The sequence below is a fragment of the Brachionichthys hirsutus genome, chromosome 11, assembly GCF_040956055.1.
Source record: "Brachionichthys hirsutus isolate HB-005 chromosome 11, CSIRO-AGI_Bhir_v1, whole genome shotgun sequence".
In the NCBI taxonomy this organism is placed as follows: domain Eukaryota; kingdom Metazoa; phylum Chordata; class Actinopteri; order Lophiiformes; family Brachionichthyidae; genus Brachionichthys; species Brachionichthys hirsutus.
The window spans coordinates 6,637,497-6,650,587 of NC_090907.1; the positions used below are offsets into that span (position 1 = coordinate 6,637,497).

At 41.6% G+C, this 13,091-nt stretch overlaps 1 protein-coding gene across 1 annotated transcript in view; it reads right to left on the minus strand.

Annotated features, from left to right (window-relative positions):
- zgc:77784 (uncharacterized protein LOC402947 homolog) overlaps positions 1 to 13,091 on the minus strand; it is a 43,294-nt gene that overhangs the window by 19,495 nt on the left and 10,708 nt on the right. Inside the window, exons 3-6 of the mRNA XM_068745760.1 lie at positions 5,462 to 5,619; positions 4,443 to 4,563; positions 3,650 to 3,788; positions 2,428 to 2,555 (exon numbers count right to left, since the gene is read on the minus strand). Coding sequence (XP_068601861.1) covers positions 2,428 to 2,555; positions 3,650 to 3,788; positions 4,443 to 4,563; positions 5,462 to 5,619 — 546 coding nt within the window. The remainder of the gene's footprint in view (positions 1 to 2,427; positions 2,556 to 3,649; positions 3,789 to 4,442; positions 4,564 to 5,461; positions 5,620 to 13,091) is intronic.

Below are 13,091 nucleotides of genomic sequence, written 5' to 3' on the forward strand. Positions count from 1 at the left end.
TATTCGACAGAAATAAGTCCTTTTCATGAATCATTAATGAGTTGAATCTGATAAATGTGTAATTAAGTGAAACATGTGTTCCTTGCTGATCTGCTTGTAAGATAAACTTCTCGAGTAAATCTACTTAGTTACTTTCCACTGCTACTTTTAACACAGCTCTGCATCATTAGCACATTCATCAGCTTTCAACAATCCCGTTTTAGACTCGTCTCTTTAACCTTCTGAGCTTTTTGAGTGAGCCATGTCCCATGAGAGACATCGCCTCCCTGTCCACTAAGACGACCCTATCGCGGTGCGCAGCAGCATCATCGGCCGGCTGACATTTACGCTGTTATTTTAGGAAAGGTCTTGCAGAATTGCCAATTTCCAGCTTGGGTCAGATGATTGCATTGGCCACATCATCACATCCACTGTCGATTTGCACGGACCGTTGTGTTCAGCCTCCCATCTGAATAATTGGCTCGTGTTCCGGCTGGATGAGAAGCTTCCCAAGCTGGGATTCATCATCTCTGTAAATCTCAGATTTGCAGCTCATACGTACGACAGCACAAAAAGCACGTATCTGGCCCAATGCACAAGAGATCTGAGTCATCCGTGTTGTGCCAAAATGTTCTCACACGGCGCCTGTTCCCATGGACGTTGCGCATTTGAATTGACATCAGAGTGTTTTGAATCTCTTGCTGTTTTTTGACCGCTTTATTTTGTCTAGCAGTCGGTAGAGGTTCATATCAACAAGCTACACTAAACAGGGGCTGATCTCCTCTGGGTAATAAAAATGTGTAGTATTCATGATATCCGTAGATGAGTTCCCACATATTGGACATTTTTTATTGTCAAAACAGCTAAAAAAAATTACAAATAGATCTATTTGTGGTCCATATTTTCATTTCGAAAGAAGAAGAAAAATGTAACAATCTAATTAGCACATGAGATGATGCTATGAGTTCTAGAAACAACTAGTCTAGTACGTAAAGAGGCATAACAACAATCTATCTAAATAAATTCTTCAGCTTTATTGATGATGTCATGGTGATGTCATCAGGGTTATGTTGAGGACCTATCAATTTAAAAGAGCTATCCACATCAAGAGCAATTAACAGTTACTTCTATTAACACAGAAGAGAACCTGATGGATTCTTATTCCTGGCCAGTATTTCTATCGTGATATCATTTGTCAATTTCATATTTATAGTTGTGGTGTAGAAAATGTCATCCAATTCATTTAGAACAAGTTTTAAAACAATACATTTAAAAGTACGTTTTAGCTTTCTCTCTTATTGCTGGCAGCCCATCAATATTTAAAATGCATGGTTCTTAACCTGTCAATACGAGGTTTCACAAAAAAATAACACATTTGCATAATGCATAAGGATTTAATGTTTCTGATTTTATTTCTTAATCTAATCTGGAGCACTGTTTAAACATGTAACATGTCCTTAATTAAAAGTGAAGACTAAGACCGACACTGGGCTGTAATTAAAAACCTTGCAGCTGTATTTTGAACTGCTGTAGCTGCAAGAGAGAAACATTTGTCACGGTATCCTGATGCAGTCCCTGCTAAACAGCAGATGTGGGTTTGATAGGAGTCCTTAATCTGCTGTGCATTAAGTCACTGTAGCTTCCTTAATGCGTGACTGCGGCAACAGGCATGTCGTCAACAGCTCAGTGCCTAATGGAGGGACTTATTTACACCATTAGGCACTGGTCTTGATTTAAAAACCATTAACAATGCCACAAAGAAAAGAGCACACAATGAATTAGCGCAGCACAAATTCCTTTCTTAGAGGAGAATTAGATGGAAAGTGAACTCACACAATGGGCTGCCTGGAATGATGATCGGGTTTGAAACATGATAGAGAGGGATGGAAAATTAATGAGATGGATGAAACACTGTGTGACAAAGTCAACCCGGTGATAGCATGGAAAAGAGGAGAAAATGGAGTGAATAGAAAACTGCTCATCTGGATTCCATTTTGCTCTGATAAAAGCAGTAGCAGTTGGAGGAAGAAAAAAGCGAGGAAGAAAAGGGGCATGGGGGACAGAGGAGGCAAGAGGAGGGAGATAAAGAGACAGGAAGAGTGAGAGCGAGAGAGAGAGGGGGGGGTCATGCCTATTTAATACCAGGACCGCTCACTGCCAGTGAGTTAAGGCACACATCCACCAAACATCTGTCAAATAGCGTAATCCATACGGTTTAGCTTAGCATAAGCTCCTGGCAGGACCGCTAGAAAGTGTATCACAGAGATACACTGATTTAAAAACACCAATCACTGGACAGGAAGTGTGAATTTGCATGATACTGTTGCCATGTGACTGGGCGTTACCTTCATGTATATGTGGCCCTCCCAGTACGAGAGCCGTTTTATACACGCATAAATGTGTGTGTCTGTGCGCTCGCAAATACAATATGCATAACGTTTCTCTCACCGTGCACCTGCAACATGGCCGAAGCCTCCGTCTTCCCCACGCTGTTCTCAGATGTGCACGTGTACATCCCTTCATCCTGCTCTTTAACGCCGAACAATCTGAGGCTGTTGCCGTTGCGGATTTCAAACCTGCAAATGAGAAAAAGTAAGATAGTGGAATATCTAAGATGTAGAGAGAGCGGGGCAAAAGAAATGACAAAGAAAAGCTGCTCGTGGAACAGATAAAGACGTCTCTGCTTGTCAATCAACCTATAGCAGGGATGTGTTCCGATAATCTCCAGATGAATGGGTCGAAGTGTCTCATTGGCCTCAGATATTGTTAGTGGATCCAGAAGAATTCTTGTAATGGTGGAAATTCAATTTTTCACTTCGTCTCAGAAAAACAAATTTCTTATCTTTTAATACAAAAGTTGATTAAAGGTTAACGAACTGTGCCGGGCAGCCTTACAGAAAGCGAAGTCACAAACATTTTCTTCTATGAAAGGAATGCATTAAATCCAATCAAAAGCATCAGTCACTTTATTTCCTGGAGCAAAACAGCAAAGAACCAAAAGATAAGAGAAATGTATTTATGAATATTTAACATTTCATATTTAACATTTTGATTTTCTGTTCAGATTAACTGTGTATTGTGTAGTATATGTGTATTGTGTATAAATATATATCCGATGAAACAAAGTAATATCACTTTTGTTATGACACTCTTTTTTTCTTTTCTTTTTACATATATACTATAATAACATTATTATTTATTTATATTAAATCTAAGGTAAATCCATGTGGAGTAAAATACTAAACAGCTTTTACAGAATGACTGCCGGGAGAAAACATGGTAAAATCCTGTCGCATTCATTAATCCAATAAATAAAAGATGTATAAAGTGTGTAACTTCAGTTCAGCATACATCTTAAATTTAATTCAGATGTAATTCTTGGCTTTAGAATAATAAAATATTAAAAATAAAAAACGTCTTTTTTTTCACAACCTAAAATAAATATATACTTTATACTGAAAACCAGTTGAATCTCATCACAGAATAATTCTTCCATGTAATTAATCCTCTTTGCTCTCGTTCCATTTATGAATTGATGTAAACAGACAGACATGAATTAAAGAAAAAAGCTCCACATATATTATCTGGGTCACGAGTGAATAATCTGGTGCAAGACTGTCCCCTTCGACATCCAAAGATCTCCGCTGTGTATTCTTGGCCACCATCTCACCTCCCACGGGGCAGTTCCCCTTCCTCTCGGCGCCATCGGATAGTTGGGGCAGGATCTCCGTGAACCTCGCAAAGGAAGTCCACTGCCTCCTCCTCCATCACCACCTGGTTCACCGGTCTCCGTACCAACACAGGGCGTTCTGTCGGAAAACGGAAGGTTTCAAGCGCCGCCTGCTCGCCATCCATGCCCTAAAAGCCTCGTCTTACAGCGCGGTTACAGCAAAACCCAAAATGAACTACAGTGGCGTTACAGATCGCCGACATTCAACAACATTGTTCCATTCCCATGGCGACCATGCATTAGCGCCACACCTACATGCTTCCTTTGTCCCATTGCAGTGAGCGTAATCCCAGCGTGACGTGGGATGTGCAACATGGCAGTGCCCATTCTACGTTGGGCCCGTTCACACAGACGTTGACTCGCCCGTGTTACTACCCCGGCTGCCAGCTCAGACGTGAACAGCGATGAACCCCAAGGCACAAGAAAAAGGCATGACAGCCTTGAACGGGCTGTTGGGAAGGGGGCTTGCGTTTTCATGTCTGATTGTTTGCTTCTCTGTTTGCGTCTGGAAGTGGGAGACCTGGGAGACGAGGCTCTTGCACAGACAACACATAAATCACATTTATAATAATTAGAGTAATCCCAATACACACAATGATTTGGTTTGAACTTTCATTATTTTTGGCATTTATCCTCAACCCCCCCCCCCCCCCCCCCAACTTGCTGAATCCTCCCTGCGCATCCAATTTGAAAAGATTGCGCACCAAAGCACTTGATAATATCGGGGGCTCACCATAAACCACCAGCTCTGCAGGATCGCTGTCCCTCTCGCCGACCATATTCGTCCCAACACAAACATACATGCCCGCATCGCTCTTCCTAGCGTGGGAGATCATCAGCTTGCCCCCACGCATCTGAAACGGAGAAGAGGTTAGTCTGCAGGTGGTTCCAAGTCGATGCCATGGCCACAGTCACAGCGACTGAATCATGTTGGGCCACTATATGGTGGTGGAATGCAACAAACTGGGATGTTTATAACTCGGTTTTAATACTTTCATTTCACATCTATTTTAAGTCACTTTGTTACTATGGAAGAGTTTTCTTGACCTTTGTAGTGACGTCACCATTTTCTAAATGTTACTTAACGCTTCAGTAATAATATCATCAAGCTAATCTTCTAAATATTTAATACTTCAAGCAAATTCTGCAATCATTCTTTTGTCCTTTTTATTTTTTTTATAGTGTGGTATTTAAACAATGTCCTTCAAGATTTAGAAGAAGAAGAAAAAAGTCCTCCAAAACCCATCAGAGATAATGTCCAGCTGTTGATTTTACACATGAGAGGAGAGGATAAAAGTGAAAACACATTCTGAGGCACTTTCCAGACCGTAGAAAAGCAAAGGTGTCAGCAGTGAATTATGGTCTATTGAAACTATTGTCATCTTAAATGGGCATCTCTGCCATTGTCGTGGACGGCTGAATGTCGGCAATAAAAGGTTGGTTTAAAACAATGCTCTGAACAAAGGAAATACTAAATCTGAGCCTTAGTATTGTTTGAAAACATGTATCGTTAAAAGTCATTTTTGGCATACAGTCACGAGAAATAAACAAAATGTTGGGCAACAGTTTAAGAAAAAGATAGATTAGATGAAGAGTACATTTGTTATCTGCAGCTATGGATTCATAGAAAGGCAGCGGTCTCGTGAGGTTTCATGGCATTCGTTCTTATTTTCTGTCGAACAGCGTTTAAGAGGTTAAATATCTGTGTCTGTATCCTATTCGTTTTGTGCCCACTATTTAAGATGAACTCACAGAGATGCGTTCATCTTTGCTGCTGACTCGGATGTTGTTGCGTTTCCAGGACACGCTGGGCTCCGGGTGACCACGTGGGGGCACACACTCCAATACCGCCGGCTCACCGGCCGCCGCCACCACGTCGCTCGGGGCCTGCCGGAAATCATCTCTCAGTACTGGAGCGGAGAACACAAAGGAATCTAATCAGTTTCAGACGCCCTGCCTGTATGCTGCATTTTAAACAATGGATGCAAAGCCGACCCGCAGATTGGTGACCGCTATAATCAAAAAGAAATGCCAATTTGTCATTTGCACTCGTGTTCTGAAGCGCACCGCCGCCAGGACGGAGGTTATGTCCGTTCACATCGACTCTGGAAATGATACTGCCCAATTTATCTGTTAGCAAGATAACTCAAAAAGTTATGGATGGATCTTGATGAACATTTCAGGAAATGTTGAGAATGTTACCAAATTTTGGTGATGATCCAGAAAAGATCCTGGATTCTGGATCAGCTTGACGTTTTCGGTAACATTGCAGTCAATGGAGCTTCAAAATGTTTTCTTTAATATCTCGGTTGATTATTGACCCATGTTTATGGAATTTGACAGAATTTTGTAGGGTGGGGGGGGGGGCTCTATCTCACCATGGATTTCCTCCTGGATCGGATCCAGAATGGAGTTAGTAAGAAATATTTAATTTTAACATTGAAAACCCCATTTACGGTCATAAATCAGTTACAACTGATTCACAGCAACTCTGATTCACTTTTACTTTTCATGGTTGGTGTATAAAGATACCAAGACCAATTTAGAACCTTTTGGTGCTGATCCAGATCACCACGTGGACGGTGTAAATCTAATTAGGAGGGGAATGAGCTGCTTGGCGGAGGTCTGCGCTCTCTGAGTGCTTTTCTAGTTGTGTTTGCATGACTACCCCAACCCCTGCAATGTCCTGGCTCACGCTGCATTGTCTTTTAGTGCTTTCCTAGGACTGTGCCCTATTCTCCAGTGAGGGCAGATGAATAATGCACGTTTCAGTCCAACATGGAATAAACAAATAGCATCACATTCATAATTTAGCCCATGTGTGAGGGAGAAAAAAAAAAAGGTCCCTGCATTAATGAAGGAATCGTGTTTCTGATCTAGATGCTGTCTTGCAGCTCTGCGACACTCATAATTCAGACCCATCAAAATCACCATTGAATGAGAAAAAGTCACTCCTCATGCCACCCCTGGCGTTTGTACGCCACCATTCAGTGGATGATGCCATCACAAGATGACTTGTGACACGGCACCCTTTGATCCCATATCTTCTAATCCTCTGCTGTGATTGACAGATGAAAGACTAATTGTGAACTGGAGCCTTCTCTCGAGTCCCTGCTGCATCACGGAAACTAATACTCAGGTGCTGACATGTTTGCTTTTTCTGTCATACACACATGAATGGCAGCACTTGCACTCCATGTACTCCAGTAGCTGCAGCCATTTGTGGACGGTCACGCATATGAAAGATGAAAGACGATCTGCATCTCTGCCAATCTCTAACCAATGGCAACACATTCGTTGTTGAATGTGTTGCCATTGGCTATAGATAAAAGCTATATCCAATTATAGCTTAGCTGCTAAAATGAAGCAGCCAACCTATCAAATCAAAGCAGATTCATCATACAATGAAAATACAAACAGCTGAAAAAGTGCGCATGTCCAAAAAAAAAAACAGTTTACAACATTGAACCAAGAATTACTTGCAGCCTCATGTACCATGTTTTCAGTAAGCAGTAAGGCTTCCTGTCACAGCTTGAGGCGAGCCTGTGCTTTTCCTGTCTTCCAGATCCTCCTCCTGCAATCAGCTCATTCCGGTCACCTGTGCTGCTAGTCTCACCTGCAGCTAATCACTCATCAGCTCAGACACCACACCCCTTGCCAGATTGTTTAGTGATGATTCCTACTGTAGTCCTACTTTTGGTTATTCATCCAGGCGGACTAGTCGTATTGGTTATTCATTAGGATCAGCTTCCTATTTTTATCTTTTGTTACTTGTTACGCCCACAGTTCCCGGTCACGAGCTTCATTTCTGTGAGTAAAGTAGAACCAAATTGGACTCCAGCAACTCAATTTGTGAACAAGTACAAGGTGGAGAGATGACATGGAGTTCTCTCCTTCAAACTGAGACCGAAGCATCTCCTTCTCGGTCTCAATTAAGGCTGGGGCTGACGCTGTTCGAACAAGGATGAAGAAATAGGCACGTCCTGACATGAGATAGTGTAAGCGCTTGGCCTGCCTAGACGGCTGCTGCTGGACCCTGGTGGAGAAATTCCTGATCATTCTATAATCCCTTCCTGTTGCACAGGAACCTCATTTGACCTGCGACATGTACAGATTACTGGGACATTTTAATACCAAACAATCTTGGAAAAGTTTCTAAATATTAAAGTCTCCTGTGCAGCAATAACTTTAACAATATAAATTTACTTAGAGTAATCCCCCTTAAATAAATTTAACTCCGCTCTTAGATCTCTCTAATCCAATTACTAAATCTATTCTGCATGAATTATCAAGCGACACGTCAAACAGCTCTGTACAAACATAGCAGGCCGGCCTTCAATATTCAGACCCGCTGAGTTAAATAACATCTCGTGTGAAATGACTTTATCACAGCCACTTCAAGATGCAATCATTGATGGGCTTTTTCGCCTCAAGTAAAAAAAATAGATGAATGTTCCAAAGCCGTACCAAGTTAAACTTTATGTCTCACAGACATCAGCAGATCTGCACTTTAAACAGCAATCTCTTTAATTTACTTGGCGATATGAATTAATCAATCACACATGCCTTCACGACAGCAGCTGCAGTGAGATGAAGTGGAGGTTTACTTTCTTTGCCAAATGGACAATGGGGGTTTTAGTTTTTTTATTTTAATGCCATGGCATTTGGGCTGAGGAAAAGTGATGAGTCCTTACAAAATGAAGACTTATTCAGAACTCCTGACCCCTTTGACAAATTTAGATTTCTCTTTGCGCTGCAGTGTTGTTTTACGCAATATTAAATGTCAACTGCCGTCATACGTCTCAGAGCAGGTTTGGGGACCTTGTCGGTATATCTAGTATGCAGGCAGGCACACGACTCTTATCTGCTAATTTGCTTGGCTAGTTTGTGTCACATGACAATAGCTAACAGTTTTTTAATCCTTAATTTAATCAGTAACAAAAACGACAACACAAACAACAAAAACGGCGACACAGGCGAGTACCGTGCAAATCTCAGGTAGCATACGAGGAGCAAATCACTTACAGAATAATGTCCCATCAGCATTGATTTCAGCAGTAATCCTCCTCCACATGGACTTAAGCGACCTCTGAATGGCCTCCCTGCAGTAAAATCTTCAGTCAGAAGACTGGACCGCGTTTCTATCCAGCAGAGTGAACGAGCAAACAGAATGTTGCTACAAAAGAGAGCATCCTCTGCTGGTTTGGTGATGACGTGGGGTTAGAGACCCTGCACTGCACGGACGATAGTCTGCCATTGTTTTTGAGCTATGCTGTTTCAGGCCCTTAAAAACACTGCTCGGTCGAGGTCAACCTACAGCAGTTTTTAATGCTAAAAGCTTTGTCGTGTACATGGCCATGAGTTTTCAGCTCACCCCTGGCCAGTCGAGAACAGAGACGCTATTCTCCTCTGGATACACACACCGGCCTGGCAATGTTGCCTCTTCAGCAAAGCACCAGTTCAAGGTCATCAGGCTTGATCTTCCTCATTCCTCAAATGATTTGGCATTATGTTGGCATGTGCAGGCCTACTATGGGTGTGAGTGGTCTCTGCAGCTCGTGGGGGTGTGGCCTGTCATGGTTTATTTGTTCACATATCTTGTGTGATATATGGTCTCGGTTATTTCTCCAAAGCGATAGATTCAAGACTAATCCCAGAAATCAGTCGCATGTGATTAAACCTTTTTGAGAATTATTACAAAACCTTACATTTTGATGCACAATCAATTTCAAAACTGGTTATACATCAGACAAAAAAGTATGTGGTGCATTTTCATGATCCCTTGAGTGAATACACAGAAAAATGAAATGCAAGAATGGTTCTAAAAAATAAAAGGTCAATTCGGGAGCCTTTGCAGGAACTACAGCAAAGACATGGGAGGGCATGGACAGAAGAGGCATTCACTCAACACCCACAGCGCCATTTTGCAGAGCTGAGTGGTGTATTTTACACCTCTGTCTGTGAGGACCGGTGAGATGGTCACACAGAGACCTTTGTTTCACTGCTGTGGCGACTGAAACGACAAAGTTATGGGTAAAGAGCTAATCCCAGAACTGCTGGCAAATGTCCATAGTTACAAATACATGGAGACACAAATGTGCACACACACGCCCACACACACACACACACACACACTCTTTTAACATTAAAACCCAGGGTCCCAGGGCACAGACTCCCAGAAAGTGGGACATTTGAAGGTTTGAACACAAAGCAAATAGCAGAATATATCCCTGACATCCCTGCACAGAAGCACTGCGCAAGAGCTCCAAAGGTTTATTCGACACTAGTTTCATTTGCACCAACTTAAAATCCTTCTTTGCCCCACAGACTTTCTCACGGATGTCTTTTAGTGTTGATCATCCCATCATTGGGTTGGAGGAATCTCCTCAAGAACGCTGAGACAAACCCCCTCCTGAGGGTCTACTGTCCACGACTTAACTTCACAGTGAAAATACAACTAAGACTTCCAAATAATCTCCCATCGCCTCTGTGCACCCACACAGCGACTTCAGGGCATGCTTGCCATGACCTTAAATAACGGCAAAGCATGGCCAAAACGACTTTCATCATTATAGTCTGTGGGTTCTATTCCGAGAGGCCATCCATTTTCATAATTTTAATATTTCAGGGATATAGGGATTAGGAGATTTAATCTCCCAGAGAATATTCATCACTTGATTTTTAAGTGACATTTATCTCTATGATTTTAGTGCAGAGAGAAGCTCCAGGAGTGCAAAAAGGCCATCTGTTAGTGTTTGGGGAAAATGAACAGAAGGAGGGAGCGAGATTAATCACAAGAAAATAGCATGTCTAGCTTTTGCACTGAAAGCATGTTGTTGACAGGGGTCTTTGTAAATTGTGAATTAATATAAAATCATGCGGCAACAAGGCTAATTATGTAGCCATTCACACTGGATTTGCATACGACGACATGACAGACAGGTGACACTAAAAAAATGAGGTGACACTGAGTGCAGGAAGAAGGTGGCATCGACTGCAGAGACGGGGACGGTTAGCAGGCTCGTTGTTTTCATGGTTTTTAGGTGAGGGAGGTGGACAGGGAGGTAAAAGGACAGCCGATGTGTGTCTCTGAGAGCCTGAGATGACCTGCTCTTACTGTTCATTCATTTCATAGAGCAGTCAAGCCGTTATGGAGGTGGTCTAATCTCATTGCCATGATACTGCCCTGTCACAGCTAATGCCCGCAGGAGAAGAGAGATTGCTTTAATCCATCCATTGTCTGATTGCGGTGAAATGGCTCTGGGGTAAATAGCCTTTTTGAAAACCCCATGATTACAAATGGCTTCACATTGTGAAAATGAGATGATGTTTCAATTACAATAACACATCTGACGTTATCGGTGACACTTCAGAGCTCATGCTCAATACCGATGGTGAGCTGCACAATTTCAAAGTCAAACTCTGGCAATTCTTCCGCCCTCGCGCAAATCATTTCTGAGCTCTGAATATAAACCAGATATGCCAAATCGCCCGAGATGATAAAGCATTCTACCCAGTTACAAGACAATGCAGAGCGCATGAAGCTGAGAAACAGGCTGCAACCAGAAGTTTGATTCCTTCATAATCTCTCATCAGGAGTAAGAGGAACATCTGGCTGTAAAGCCTTTCAAACAACTTCCATTTTTTATTTGTCCTACTTTATTCTAATCCTGCAACACCATGCGCTGTGTCCTCAGTCCTCACTTAGACAGGAGCATCCATGACTCTGAAATATAGACACTTCTACTATTCCCCACGACCGTTGGCCTTATTTTAGAGACAACAATATATATATATATATATTTTGAAGAACTTTATATTTCAATGTAATCATGAGCTTTCAGTGAGTGTATCCATCAAAACAAGGCGTTGATGTTTCAAAGATTTTGCATCTCAATGCAGACAAGACTGAAGTCATTAATCAAAAATGAAAGCTCAAAGGTCAGACTCCATGTCAGTAAAAGTTACAAATCAAGCCAGAAACCTTGCCGTCATTATTGACTCAGATCTGAATTTTAACAACAACTTGAAAGCTGTTACTAATTCTGTCTATTGCCACCTGAAGAACGTTGAGAAAATCAAGGGTTTTCTGCCTCAAGAAAACAGAGAGAAACTTGTTCCAGCATTTATTTTCAGTAGATTAGATATTATAATGGTGTCTTTATGGTTTTAAATAGGAAATCAACCAAGCAGCTGCAGCTGACACAGAATGCTTCTGCCAGAGTCTTACACCAGGAAACTGGACTATGTTACACCGGTCCTTAAATCACTGCACTGGCTTCCAGTTAATCAAAGTATAGAGTTCAATCTTACTCTTGGTCTAGAAAGCATTGAATGGTCTCGGCCCAAAAACTCATCCTGGACTTATTAGCTCCATGAAGCATCCAGAGTCCTCAGGTCATCAGGGAAAGGCTTATTGTGTGTTCCCAGAATCCAAACCAAAAATAGGGAAGCAGCATTCAGCTATTGTGCTCCTCACCTGTGGAACAAACTTCATGAACACCTGAGGTGTTTACTGTAAGTTCTGCTTAGATGCTCAATCTATTTTCTTAATTTTTAATGCACTTTTATTGCCTAAACTATGTTTTATTTCTAGGATTTTAATGTCTACTTTTAAATTATCTTTATAATTATTTTTAAAGTTCTCTGCTGAGTGTGTTTCCCTTGCCCTTGTAAATCACTTTGAATTTTTGCCCCGTGTATGATTTGTGCTCTATAAATACGCTTGCCTTGCCTTGAAGGATTTCAGTCTACTCCCACAGTGTCATTATTCTGGGTTTTCAATAGCCAGCCAACTCAACCGGTCACTGGAATCAAAAAAGGAAAGAAAAAAGAAAAATGACTGCTGCTGGCATTTATGAGCAGAGCAGGCTCCTGATACGAGGGAAGTAGAGCAGCATTACAAAAAGGAAAACACAATTTGTGGACCTCAGGGTGTGCAAAATTCATTGGAGCGTAAAAGCATCGCCTCATTTACAACTGTGCAGCAAATAAGGAGCCCAAGCTATAGCATCATCCTCCTCTACTGATGAAGATTTTATTTCTTGTGCGTGATTCCTCTTAGTATCTTCTTCTAAAAGGAAATCCACGATGGAACAAAATTCAGACCTTGAATGGACTGAATTGTTCTTATTTCTATTAATCTCAGATGCATCATGTTTAACTAAGTTTGTGATCTTTCACAGCTCATTAGCAATAATGTAGCTGCGTTACATTTATACACATTTAATTTAGGTGACCTGGATCTATGTCCTAAAAAGTTCATCAAGAAAAGTTGATCTGCTGATTCCAGCTTCATCCAGAGCGGATTTCTCTCAGGCTACGTTCAGACAGAAGAGATTAATGCTCAATTCTGGGGAAATCTGAGGGGTTTGGGCTTCTT